General features: G+C 35.9%; 1 protein-coding gene across 3 annotated transcripts in view; it reads right to left on the reverse strand.

The window, feature by feature from the left end:
• Window positions 1–13,160, reverse strand: part of LOC124366771 (importin-13) — a 54,026-nt gene extending 40,866 nt beyond the window's left edge. For all 3 annotated transcript variants that reach the window (XR_006922841.1, XR_006922840.1, XM_046823375.1), the window contains exons 1-3: window positions 12,703–13,160; window positions 4,067–4,234; window positions 2,255–2,407 (exon numbers count right to left, since the gene is read on the reverse strand). Coding sequence is in view for 1 of the 3 variants with exons in the window: in XM_046823375.1 (XP_046679331.1) it covers window positions 2,255–2,407; window positions 4,067–4,234; window positions 12,703–12,855 (474 nt within the window). In the remaining 2 variants the exon portion in view is untranslated. The remainder of the gene's footprint in view (window positions 1–2,254; window positions 2,408–4,066; window positions 4,235–12,702) is intronic.
• Window positions 13,161–13,411: the final 251 nt, after the last annotated feature.

Genomic DNA, 13,411 nt, shown 5'->3' on the forward strand with positions numbered 1-13,411 from the left:
CTGCGGATGACAAAATTACTGGCGACAGAAAATGCGGGAATTTTTTTGTTTTTTACTTACCCAAAACGGAGTCAGGATACCCGAAAGGGTTGTCCAAGGTATCTCGGAAGCTTCGTTGGCCGGAACAGGTGACGTCATGTCCATGCCGAGTCTGCTCGTCATCCGCACCGGGTGCCGGTCCCGTGTTGTATGTGCGAGCAGCACACTAGGTTTCGGCACAAACACTCGCGAATTACACGGATATAGTACACGAATGACACGTAGATAGTACATCAATTACACGGATATATTACATATTAGTTTGAAAAATACACAACATCAAAAACAGTTAACACTCCCCCCTCCCCGAGTAAAAATTAGAAAAAAACTATATACATCCCCACCCACCGCCAAAGACTAAAAACTACTTATTTGTCCTTGTGATACTAATCAAAGCAACTGAGTTCACACAGACCTGGTTCGTCAGGGCACACTGCACAATAAGTACACTGTTTCCTTACACTTGCCTTCTTGGTAGCAAACACGGCACCTCTGGGTAACTGACTTGCTGTTTCCTTTGCGCTTCGTTAGTTTGGAGAAACGATGCATGCTGTTACGCGTCGGTGTGTGATGAGCAGTGGGGCTTCCTTTGGAGGGAGCAGGTCTTCAAGAACACGAACTCAGAAGTCATACAGTGACAGTCTATCTGAGTTGTACAGGTAAAAAGAATTTACTACAACAACCTGGAGAAGTGCATAAAAATGTTCAGGGTCTTGCGCTCACAGGGGTAATAAGATACCATTTGGTCCAAGCGGTCAGTCCCCTTCATGTCAGAGTTGTAGTACATGATTGGTTTTGGCAGCGTTCGTTTTTGGTTTCTCCTGTTGGTGGTTTGGACCATCTCGTTGTCATATTGTGTGGAGATGTAGGTCACCGTCCACTTATCCCTCCATTTTCCAATCATGACACTTTGGGCATAGTTCGCTATTGTTTCACCTTTGCCTTTGCCTTCACTGCTGGAGGTGTATAGTCTGTTGATGCGTAGGGTGCCGGTAGTGTAGGTTGAGTGACGTAGAAGTTTGGATGATAAGACAAAACTATTATAAAAATTATCCATGAACAGGGAATGGCCTTTCCCCAGGAAGTCACTCATCAGCTTCATGACAACTTTGACGGTATGACCTTTGCCACTACAAGAATCATGGCTCCCCGTGTAAACATGGAAGTGCAGGTTTAGTCCCTCAGGTTCATTTAGGGAATAAATTTTGATTCCATATTTGTGGCGCTTGCCCTTTACGTACTGGCGGAAGACCAGTCTACCAAGCCACAGTACCATCTCTTCGTCGATTGTCAGTTCACGGTCGGGATAATAGATTTCTCGCATCTTATTGTTAAAATAATCAACAATATTTTGAATTTTAAAAGACCGGTCGTTAGCAAGTTCGGGGTAATCAGGGGTATCAATTCTTGAATAATGCAGACATCTCAAAATGCCAAGAAATCGATCTCGAGACATGTACTCCACGTAAACCAGCCATGTCGCTGACCGTGCTGGCCCACTGGGGGTGGGGGACACCGCCTTCACCGTCCCTAGAACTGTTTGAACTCAACTCATTGTCTTAATCAGATGAAAAGTCTTCCTCCATTATGAGTACATACACTTACACAGTCAACAGACACTATAAATCACTCACACAATATCGCAAAGCATACACAAGAAACGAAAATGGCGAACCGGCGACGAATGGCACCAACTGACTCACCGAAACAGGCACACCTCGCTATGAATGTTACAGCCTCCCCAGGCAACTGCTCAGTTCACACTGAGGCAATATGAAAGCAGCTGTCATATGCCGAGCTCCCTCGTCCACCGCCCGGCGTGCCACTTTCGCATGACGAGCATGCTCATCACCCGCAGTGAATGTGTTAAGAAACCAGGGAGTATTTCCTTGCATAAAAAAGCCTTCATATATTAATATACATTATATTTATATTATATCACATAACGAACTTTTACTGCTCAGGAAATTATTTTATTTGACTGGCACCGTATTTATTTCACACTCAAAAAATAATTTGCTTGATTAATAATGTCAATATTTACAGATAGACTATATTCATATAGTATCATGTATCATAACCTGAAACTAAAATATTCTGACAATGTTTTACACGTCACGAGTTGGCTGAAGGTTCTTACAATTTTTAGGAACACCAAAGCCAACTACAAAGTTTTAATGACAAGAACTTGCAAACTTTGAAATGTCATAATTACCTCTTCTGGTATGACAGTGAGTACTTCCAGTAAGATCCACAAAGCCTTGTCAGGAGGAATGGATGGCATATTGGCTGGCTGGAAGGTTGACAGAAGCTCGGGAATAGCTCCAGGCCAATGTTTGGGTGTTGTATTGAGAATGAAGGCCGATAACTGAAGCGTATCACATTCATATCAATATTTCATATTTTTACAGGGAATTGAAAATTTAATAAATTATGTATTATGAGGTAAGTTGTGTATGAGGTAAGTAAAACATATATTTGTGTTTTCGTTGAATTTTGTAGCATTGTGTTCATGTATGGCACTACCCTGACTGACTCTATTTTGTCCTGACGATGATTTTATTTTATAATGGATCACCAGCAAAGAAAAAAAGCAAGTAAATAATGACACATCACAAAATCATGGGCATAGTATTTTGCGACACACATTGTACCTACTTGGTAAACTTTCTACTGCAGGATGAAACAATTGATTCAATGTTTAAAACCATTAGTCACTCAATATTCTTGCTCCTAACCTCCTTATACAAATCAAATTAAATATGCAAAAGATGCAAGGGTTTAGCAAAACTCTCACAAAAAACTGAATTTTATTGCTACTTGGTTGACTGAGCTATTGTTATTTTTAGCTAATTAAACAGGCTATAATATACTATAATTTATAAGCACCTGAGTTATATAATTTTTTTTCCTAAATAATTTAAAAAAAATTTAATTTTGTTGTAAATTTTGTAAGCAAGAACTGTTTCTTAGTATACAACACAGTTATAATCCATGATATTTGGTGTAGTTTTATAGGAAATTTAATTTTTTACGTAGAAAATTTTATTTAATTCATTTATCTCAATTTTTTTAATTTTACGTAAATTTTTGTAAAATGTAACATGTATTCTCCTTAAACAAATCCTAGCAAACAAGCAAAAAGCACAAGGTTATACAGTGAATACCTTAATTCAAATTGTTTTTCTGGGGTTAATACATATTTATATGTATAGTACATATTCTTTTAATAAATAAACTTTATTATTTGAACCCATACTAATGTTTAAACAAATATTTAATAACGTGTATTGTCATCACAGAAACCCTCTCATGATCAGCATTTTGATACCGCGTCGGCCATCACGAGACAGTACTGTAATAAGTGGTTAATAGATTAATGTAAGAAACACATTATGCACTACAGAACAACCCCATGGAATATTCACCAGTGGCTTTATTTTGGACCATAACCATGTTCGCCATCACACTGTGGATGTGAAACAAGGCAATCGACAAGTGTAAAGAATTGTAATGAACATGTATTCAAGAACTAACAGTCCTTAATAGTAAAAATGGTATGGTCAGAACAGAATTTGATATATAAATGTAAGAATGAATAATTGTTGTAAAGATTAACAATGTTATATAGGACTAAACATACTAGATTCAGTCATTAGTCAAGTTAATTACATTTAAAATATTGTACTATAGAACTAAAAATTGGTTTGCTAAAATATGGTCATAAGTTATAATTGAAACTATCCACCAATCAATTTAATACTCATATATGTAGACCAAATCTCAACCACCTAATTTAATTATACATATACAAAAAACAATTATTTTTATGCAGTGCAAACTAAAAGAAAAATTATAGATCACAAAATTACCAACTAACTAATTTTACGTTTGTAAAAGATCTATTTATAATTAATAGCCTTATAGGTATCAATTAATTACTTAAACTTATTATCCATCTAGATTTAAAGTAGAGCATAAGGCTGTTACACATTACTGATAGTATACTAAAATGTGAAAAACTCACCGCAATACACAGACGGTTGAGTACAATTTTTGGACCAGAGGCATAGTTAATGATTGCTTGAAGAAGACGTTTTTTCAAATCATCATATTGCTCCACTGGGACTTCAGACCAACTCTTCATCACTTTCATATGTAAAGTTGTGGCAGCAAAAAACTGAACTTCAGATGGCTGGAACAAAGGTAAACATTCTTAAAAAATGTTTAATGATTATTAAAATGCATTAAATGCATTTAGCAAAGCTGAAAACTGTTGTCCTATTTTTTAATCCCAACATAGAGTTTTCAAATGTTTAGTCATCTAATCCTCAGTTCCCCAACTGGAATGATAAAAGTAAAAAAAATAATAAAAGTTTAAAGATGTTAAAAAATAACTGAACCTGGTGATGTCACATAAATAGACAACAGAGGCAAACAAAACATTCTTTAATTCTATAATCTTTAATTAAAATTGCTTCAAAAATATTACATATTGGAACTGAGTCAAAGAAAACATAAAATTTTGCTCATTACGCTTAAGACTAAATATCCCTTTGAGGTCTTGAATTTAAAGATTTGTAAATTGCATAAAATGGAGCTTGGAATAAGACATTGTCTATTCCCATCCAACTGTGTCAAACCCAGAAACTCATGGCCATCAAAAGGGACACAATCCACAATCCTCACTTGGACAAAATACAAAATAACGATTTTTGTGTCAGAGATACACAAGGAACACAAGAGGCAAGCAGCAAACTCTAGTAGTTACTGTTATTTCCATAAGAGTAATGTTGCACATTTAAAAACTAATGGGGCGAATTCCTTTGGCCAGAGAGCAAGCCTCTTAGAAGGGTGTGATGTAACAGGAACATTTTATGAATTAATGTGCGTGAGTTCATGCATTTGTTTTAGTAGTTTTTTGAATCAGAAATCAATAATAAAACTGCTTCTAGGCAGCATCTTACATGAACCAAAATCTCAATAAAATGTCATGAGATTCCATTCAATAGTGACTACAGTAATTTGTTAGTATTAGCTGTAGTCCCGATCAATGCCGACCCTCCTTTGCTTCGGGATCCTTATACTTAGCAATCCTGAGTCATAGGTAAAGTTTTTTTTTTCACAATCATTCATAAGCTGCAATCATTGTTTATTCTATGAGGACTATGAGGATTTCTTCCTGAAACATGTTGCGTTTTACCTGGAGCATATGACAAAACACTATGGCTACAAACAAAAAGAAAACAAAAACAGTGCACACCCAACCCAAATCCCACAACATAATTTTTTAGACCAGCAACCCCAATCCAAAGAAAGACAAAAAATACAACTCTAGAATGCAGTATGGACCCACTAAAACTCAATTATCTAGAAACCCAAACACCTGACAGAAAATCACTACTGAAAATTGCACACCAAAACATCAACTGGCTATCCAACAAAATCGACAGACTGGCACACTTCCTTCAAGACGAAAACCCGGACTTCATCATAATAACGGAACATGGCCTGTCTAATGTAAATCTTCTAAATACATACATTGAAGGCTATACTTTTATCGGAGGATTCTCCAGGAAACATCATGTCAAGGGTGGAGTGGCTGGCTATGCAAAAAATAATTTGGAAAAGTATGTGTTACTCATAAGCACAAGTGGAGAGGAAACAGAATTGACCTGTGAAACTGCTCTCTTTGAACTGAAGCTGAGCAGGCAAACACTTCAAGTGCTGGGAGTCTACAGACCACCAAGCGGAAACCTAGAACAAGCTATAGACATCCTCTCAGATCAACTTGACAGAGCACTTGGTGCTGGTAAACAAATAATAATAATGGGTGACATCAACGTGGACAATTTAGTTGACAGCACTGAGAAAACAAAAATAGAGGAATTCCTAATACCCTTCAACACTACAAGAATGAACCCGCCGCCCACACGAGTCACCAGAGACACAGCAAAATCAATAGACTGGATATGTACAAACATTGACCCTCAACAAATACAGACATCAGTTATAGTATCAGGACTATCAGACCACACAGCACAACTAGCCACAGTAATCACCAAAAAACCCGCCAGAAACAACATTAAAGAAAAAAAAGAATTTTCAACAAAAAAGCAATAGACCTACTCAAAATACAACTACAGGTACAAAACTGGGAAAGTGTGATTCTAACTCATGATGCAGATGAAGCCTACAACAAATTCCATAACATAATTCAGTCCATACTAAACTATGCATGCCCACTGAAAACGTCAAGAGCCAGACAACCAGAGAAAACTCAGTGCTGGGATCAAGAATGTACTAAACTTAAGGATGAGTACATAAAAGCCCTGGAAATGGAGCAGACTACAGGACTAGCAGAAGACAAAGTTAGAACAGCTGCAAAGAAAAAGGAATATGACCAACATCTAAAAATGCTAAGGAAAGAAAATGCTACAGACCACATCAACAGAGCAGAAAATAAATCAAAAGCACTGTGGCGTACAATAAACTGTGAAAAAAAGTTAAATGCAGTCCAGACAAAACCACTTCACTTACAAATTAATAATAAAATAGTAGACGATCCAATAGAAGTTTCAAACTATCTGAATGACTTTTTCTCAACAATAGCTGAAAGGACACTTCAAAATAGTAATATCACAAGAATTAATATGTTACCAGACTCATCAATAACAAATCATATCTTCCAGCTCAGACCAGTCACGCAAGACGAAGTCCAAACAGCCATTGACTCCCTAAAACCGAAAAACTCAGCCGGAGTTGATGAAATATCAGCCAAAGTGATAAAATCTTGTAAATATGAAATGTTATTACCCTTGACAGACGTAATAGTCATTCTCACAAGGAGTTTTCCCAGACTAACTGAAAATTGCAAAAGTTTACCCAAAATACAAAACTGGACCAACCACTGAAAGAAATAGCTACAGGCCAATCTCCCTGATTTCAACATTCTCGAAAATCATTGAAAAGGTAGTACTTAACAAACTCCTACTCTACCTTGAACAACACAACCTCCTCAATAAACAGCAACATGGATTCCTGAAAGGCAGATCTACCACCACAGCCATAATTCAGTTAACAGAACATATTTTAGATCAACTAGAAGAAGGTTGCACTGCTACTAGCCTGTTTCTCGACTTTAGTAAGGCTTTCGACTGCCTGAACTATCATCTCCTAATCTTCAAGCTAAGGAACCTGGGTGTGAGAGGGAGAGCAGAACAATGGTTTGCCAGTTACCTTAGTAAAAGAAAACAACTTGTGGAAATAAATTATATAAAAAAACAACACAAAATACAAGGCCCATTCCAGAACTGCTTATATACAAAGGGGTGTACCGCAAGGATCGGTACTGGGACCAGTCTATTTCTGCTTCTCACAAATGACATGCCAGGATGGAAAACAAACTTACAATTCCAGAGAACCAAACAATACTGCTCCACCAACGACCTAGTTTTAAATGAAAGCAAAACAGTGCAGATGACCTTCACCACCAGATGCAATAACACAACCATATCACTACCTGGACTACTTACACAAAACAGCACAAAATACTTAGGCATCATAATTGACTCAAAGCTCTCCTGGAAACCTCACGTAGACCAACTCTGCAAGAAGCTGTGCTCAGGCCTCTATGTCATCCACAGAATCAAGCAAGTATGCAGCTCGGACTCAGCCAGAGTTGCCTACTTTGTCCTTTTCGAGTCCCACCCAAGGTACGGCATTGCAACATGGGGAGAAGCATCAAAAAACAACCTAGAAAGGGTGCTTCTAAAGCAGAAAAGAGCGATTAGATGCCTAGCAGATCGCTTAACTATCGGGACAGTTGCAGAGAACCTTTTAAAGAGCTGAAAATTCTAACAGCAGTTTCACTTTACATCAGGGAAACAATTATGCACACCATCTCAACAACGCAGCCGCTGAGACATAGAGATTTTCACCAGTATAACACCAGACATGTAGAAAACTTCTCACTTCCCCAACACCACCTGAGTCTGTCGGAACAAAAATCCATCTACAAAGGTGCCCTCTTTTTCAATAACATGCCAGAGCACGTAAGGAGGGAACATCCAAAGCGCCTCAAGAAACAGCTGACAGCATGGCTTCTGAATCGACCGTTCTACTCGGAGGGAGAATTCCTGAATACCTCATTCAACGTATAAATTGATACTGAACCTTATCTAATATTGACGCATGGCTGTTCTCTATGAATATGTCAAATAAAGAGTTGTCTATTATTCACGGAATTTAGTTCAGCAGTTTTAAAATTTTATGAGATTTCAGAAATGTTTTTATCATTTCCGTTTATTAAACTATCAGGATTGGAACAAAGTCATGGTGGAAAATCTTTTCATATTGAAACAGTTGAGTTAGCATTAATGACCATGTGTGAATTCTAAAGATATTTGGGTCAATTATAATTTTTCATGAGATTTTTAAAACTGTAAAATTACAGCAAATTTGGTGGAGCCTTGAATTTTTCAAACTTCATCCTCACCAATAACCCATCTGATAAAGAAATTCAACATTTCAAGCTTTAACTATCTACATTTGGAATACCTTGTGAGAGGAAAAGTTTGAATGATTTTTTAAAGTTTCTCCTTAGTTAGACGCACACCCTAGACACAAAGCCCCGTCACCTCTATATGTTTATGCAAATACATAGATTTTTTCAAATACGAGGGTAATTCGGAAAGTAAGGTCCGATTCGTGTTAACCAGACAAACAGTAAGCGAGCAGGGAAATGCGCATGCGCCCTGACTCCCGGTATGCATTGCGCGCAGAACGACGCCATTTGCAGTGAAATCGTTGTAGTCTGCTGTTGTCTGTGCCTTTTTAAAATGTTTAAAACTATTGAACGTCCCGCCGACTATGAAATACGGTCTGTGATACGGTTTTTGACAGCAAGGAACGTTTCAGCAGCGGATATTCATCGACAGATAAGTGAAGTGTACTGTCCAAATGCAATGAGTGACAGCAAAGTGCGGAAGTGGGTGAGAGGTTTTAAAGATGGACGGGAAAATGTCCATGACGAACCACGATCTGGTCGGCCGTCAGTGATCACCGAAGATTTGGTGAAAGCCGTCAATGAAAAAATTCGTGAAGATCGGCGATTCACTGTTTCTTCATCAGCAATAGAATTTCCAAACGTGAACACGTTGTTTAAAATTGATTCTGAAATTTTGGGTTTTCGCAAATTGTGCTCATGTTGGGTTCCCAGGCTGCTTACTGAGGAACACAAAAAAAGAAGAATGGGTATTGTTCTTGAATTTTTGATCCAATATCATCAGAAAGGGGATAACCTTTTAGACCACATTGTGATGGGTGACGAGACATGGGTTTCCCACATAACCCCAGAAACGAAACGCCAGTCAATGGAGTGGCGTCACTCGACGTCACCGGTTAAAGTGGTTAACAAGACTGGTTATCGTCGCAGGCGGCCGACTTCTATGACACCGGCATTCAAAAACTTGTAGGTCGTTATGACAAGTGTTTACACAAAAGTGGAAATTATGTAGAAAAATAGTGATTGATGTCAGGAATCAAATAAAACAAGTTTTTTGAAAAAATATGGTGTGGTTTTTTTTAAATAAAAAAAACGGACCTTACTTTCAGAATTACCCTCGTATAATCAATGGGAGCAAATGTATATCCATTTAATACGTAACATATCTAAAATATTAAATTAAAGTCACAAGTTTCAAATTAATAGAAATATAAACAATTACATAATGTCCTAAATAATTTTAGAAAACCATAACCATTAATCAAATAAAACATTAAGACAGGTGACATGAAAAATGTCATTTAAATAATAAAAGAAAACATATCACAACAAACCTCTTGACACCAATAAAGACACAGTAAATGATCTTTTACTGTTAATTGGCATAGTTTTCTAAAAATAACTATTTTTTTTAATAAAACAAGTTACTTATAGAAGAAATTGTGTTTAGAATATGAAAATATGTCTACAGTTGATGCGGATGATTTTAGTTATTGTTCAAATTAATTACTATTGGTTGAATAATCAATGGATATAATTAAATTTCGTTTGATAACTTCTATATAAAAAATGGGGATCGCTTATCATCACTATCCTCAATGCATTTTGTGAAGCCAATTTTTCGCCTTGCCTGATAGATAAAGAATGATGGTTATTCATCTTAATTTATAGTTAAACCAATAATAGTCCTAAGGACAGAATTTGCAGCACAACTAATAAATTACATTCTTAGATTTACATTCATTGTTATTTAATATGTTTTATTGGTAATTATCATATTAACGGCCGGAGCGGAAAAATACGAGTTTTGCGTTATTAACTTATTGGAATCGTCCTATAGAACAAAAAAAAGTATAAGGTTTGATGGGGTGGAAATGAGAAATAACGAAGTTCTAGAACATAAAAAATTAAACAACTATTCACGCGCGGAGTAATATTTCCATGTTCTACATCCACGTCGAGCGTCACGTGACCTTTTGTGACCATGATTCAACCTCGTGCTGACATCATCGGTTGCGCCGCCATCTTTGCATTTAACGTAAATGAAAAATGATACTGAAATGAGCAGTATTTTTATCCAAATGAACAATGTTTTTCTTAATTTCAAGCTACAAATTAATTACTTGTTATCGAAATGAGACGAGTGCCTCCCTTCGGTGCTGCCCCGCACTGATGTCAATGAAAGAAAAACATCCCTCGAGAGAGTACCTATCAGTAAAATATCAAATTCTAGAGGGGCTGATCAGAAATATAAATTGAAATGTAATGCAAAGGCAATTATGTAAAGTGAAAAAAACTTAATAAATCATTAAAAACCCTAACATAAATATATAGATGGATATTAACCCTTTTACTGCCGACGTCCGATATGTCGGACGTCTGTTTTTTTTATCGTTACTGGCTACTGTTATGTTTAAATGCCAAAATATTCGGTATTTTGGTTGTTTAGGAGCAAAGGATAATGAAAGAAGCCATTTGAAGAATTTTGGATTTCTATTTTCGTCGTCTTTGACTAGAATTGACGAACTACCTAGACAGCTGTCAAAACCAGTTGATCGGGTTATGTTACTGAAATCTTCGTTCATTGTTGTTGTTTACAATGTTATCGAAAGTTTTTTGAAGTGTTACTTTTGTTGATCAAGGATAAAATGAGTAAAAGAGTTACATCTAACTGTCCTGTGAGTGAGGGAACAATAATTAAGTGCAAGACGAACTGAGTGACGATTTCCTTCAGAATTTGTCAGATTCAGATGCCGAGAACGAATATGATATTATTGTTAGGGCTATTGATGACAATCAAAGTGATGTGGATGACACTGATGACGATCCTGACTGTATCTTACCATCAGATAATGAGGAGTTATTAGATAGTGAGGGGGATGTGGCACAGATTTAAGTTTACCTTCAATATCCACTGGTAGGCCTACCAGTTTTGGGAAAATCCTCATAGTGCAGCTATGTTTCAAGGTAGCACCTTCAAATTTGGTATAAGTTCTAAGCAATTGCTCTAGTTTATAATGATATCATGCTCATAATTTTAGCATAATTTTAAAAATAAATTATCAGATGCCAAACACAATTTTTATTTTTTTATTTATTTTTTATTTACATCATTTTTAAAATTAAATAATGCGTTTGTTTCAAATTAAAATGTCTTTTTATTATTTAAAAAACAGCATTTAAATACGAGTAAATAAAATAAAAATTCATGCAAATCTAATGAAAAATAAAAAAGATACAGCATTTTTTGTAAATGAATGCACAACAGCGATTTTCCTCCTTGGCAATTTTGACTGGTACAATAAAAAAATGGCCGGCAGTAAAAGGGTTAACAGAGAACACTTACCATTAGTGTGTTGGCGGATATAGCTGAGCAGCAGCAGGAAAAAAGTGAATTTTTAAAAATTGCAACATTTAAAACTTTTTTTTACTAACATACATTTTCTAATTTTCCTATCGCAATGAAACAACAAAGTCTCCCGGTTTAAAAACAACACACGACCGCACGACGAACAAATACACTCATTATCAAAAATTCCATGTTCAATTAAAAAGGAAATTATTTCGTTTCGGTTAAAACGTAAACTCTTTACGTGCCCTACTAAACACTCCGACACACACAATTCACTAGGGTTGGTTGAACTAGTGGATGGTTGATTCATAATTGTAACGCACTCACTCAATCCAACCTACTGAACACGATATCTTATCAGGCTGCTATCGGTCCCAGCCGCAAATAATATTCAAGTAAACAGATTATCCAGACACAAAACACAAACTGAACATTGAAACATTAGAAACTTTTAACTACTTATGAATATACCCCCTAAAATCATGTTATTTGTCATTTGCACCCCCTAATACTATATATATTTTTTGTTCAGGAGGGTGAGCAGAATACGTTGATAACGTCAAATTCGTGATTTGCCGCCCCAGCCCTTTATCTTATAGCTACCACGTACGTATAAAAAAGATTACTTGTAAATAATTGCTGGAATAAATATTATTCATTTATTCAAGTTTACATATATAGGGTTATCTGAATTAAATTTTTCAGGACTAAGAATATGCATAATAGCCTAAATCATACAGTTCATATTCAAAGAGATAGCAGTCTTATTGAAATTTAGTAATTTTTCTTGCAGCATTCTACTTACCTTAAAAGGTTGTAGAAGTTCCCACACAAAAGACCATGCATTTGGTGATAATTGTGCTGATGTTAACCACTGATGTGCCTGAGCTTGCATTGCAGCATCTGTGTGATAAAATTGAGAGACTGCCCGCTCTAAGTTTTCAGATGTAAATTCCATAGTAGGTTTTGTTAAATACTATTTTCAAAATGTTCCTGATATAGTGATATAACTCAGCAATTATTGTTTTCGTGATTTGAATAGGTTATGTTTCAACAGTGAAGGTAAATAAGCTCGATAAAACAATTTTAGTATTTTTGATTATAGTACAACAAAAGTAATACAAACTTCACATTCGTAACATCTGTATGTGAAATTTTTTATTATTTAAATAAATCACGATTATATGACAATTTCTTAAAATATACTACATACTACATCTGTCACTTCTCCTCTCTACCTTCTCTCTTGTTCTATTATAAATTATAATCCGTTGTCCTTTCCGTTCTAGACTTGCTATGCTCGTTTTTGTTATGTTGCTTTGCTTAGCTGTTCTGTTTTTTTTCTGTTTTCATTTTTTTTATCTAAATGCCTTACGGCTGACTTTGCATTACACCATGAAGTCAATTTTCACTTAAAAGAATGTTTTGCACTGGTTTCATCTGCGATTGCCTTCGATCATTATTTCACTATTATGCTATATGTTTCTTTTTATGGTTGTCAGAAATCGATTTAT

The sequence above is a fragment of the Homalodisca vitripennis genome, chromosome 1 (assembly GCF_021130785.1).
Source record: "Homalodisca vitripennis isolate AUS2020 chromosome 1, UT_GWSS_2.1, whole genome shotgun sequence".
Classification (NCBI taxonomy): domain Eukaryota; kingdom Metazoa; phylum Arthropoda; class Insecta; order Hemiptera; family Cicadellidae; genus Homalodisca; species Homalodisca vitripennis.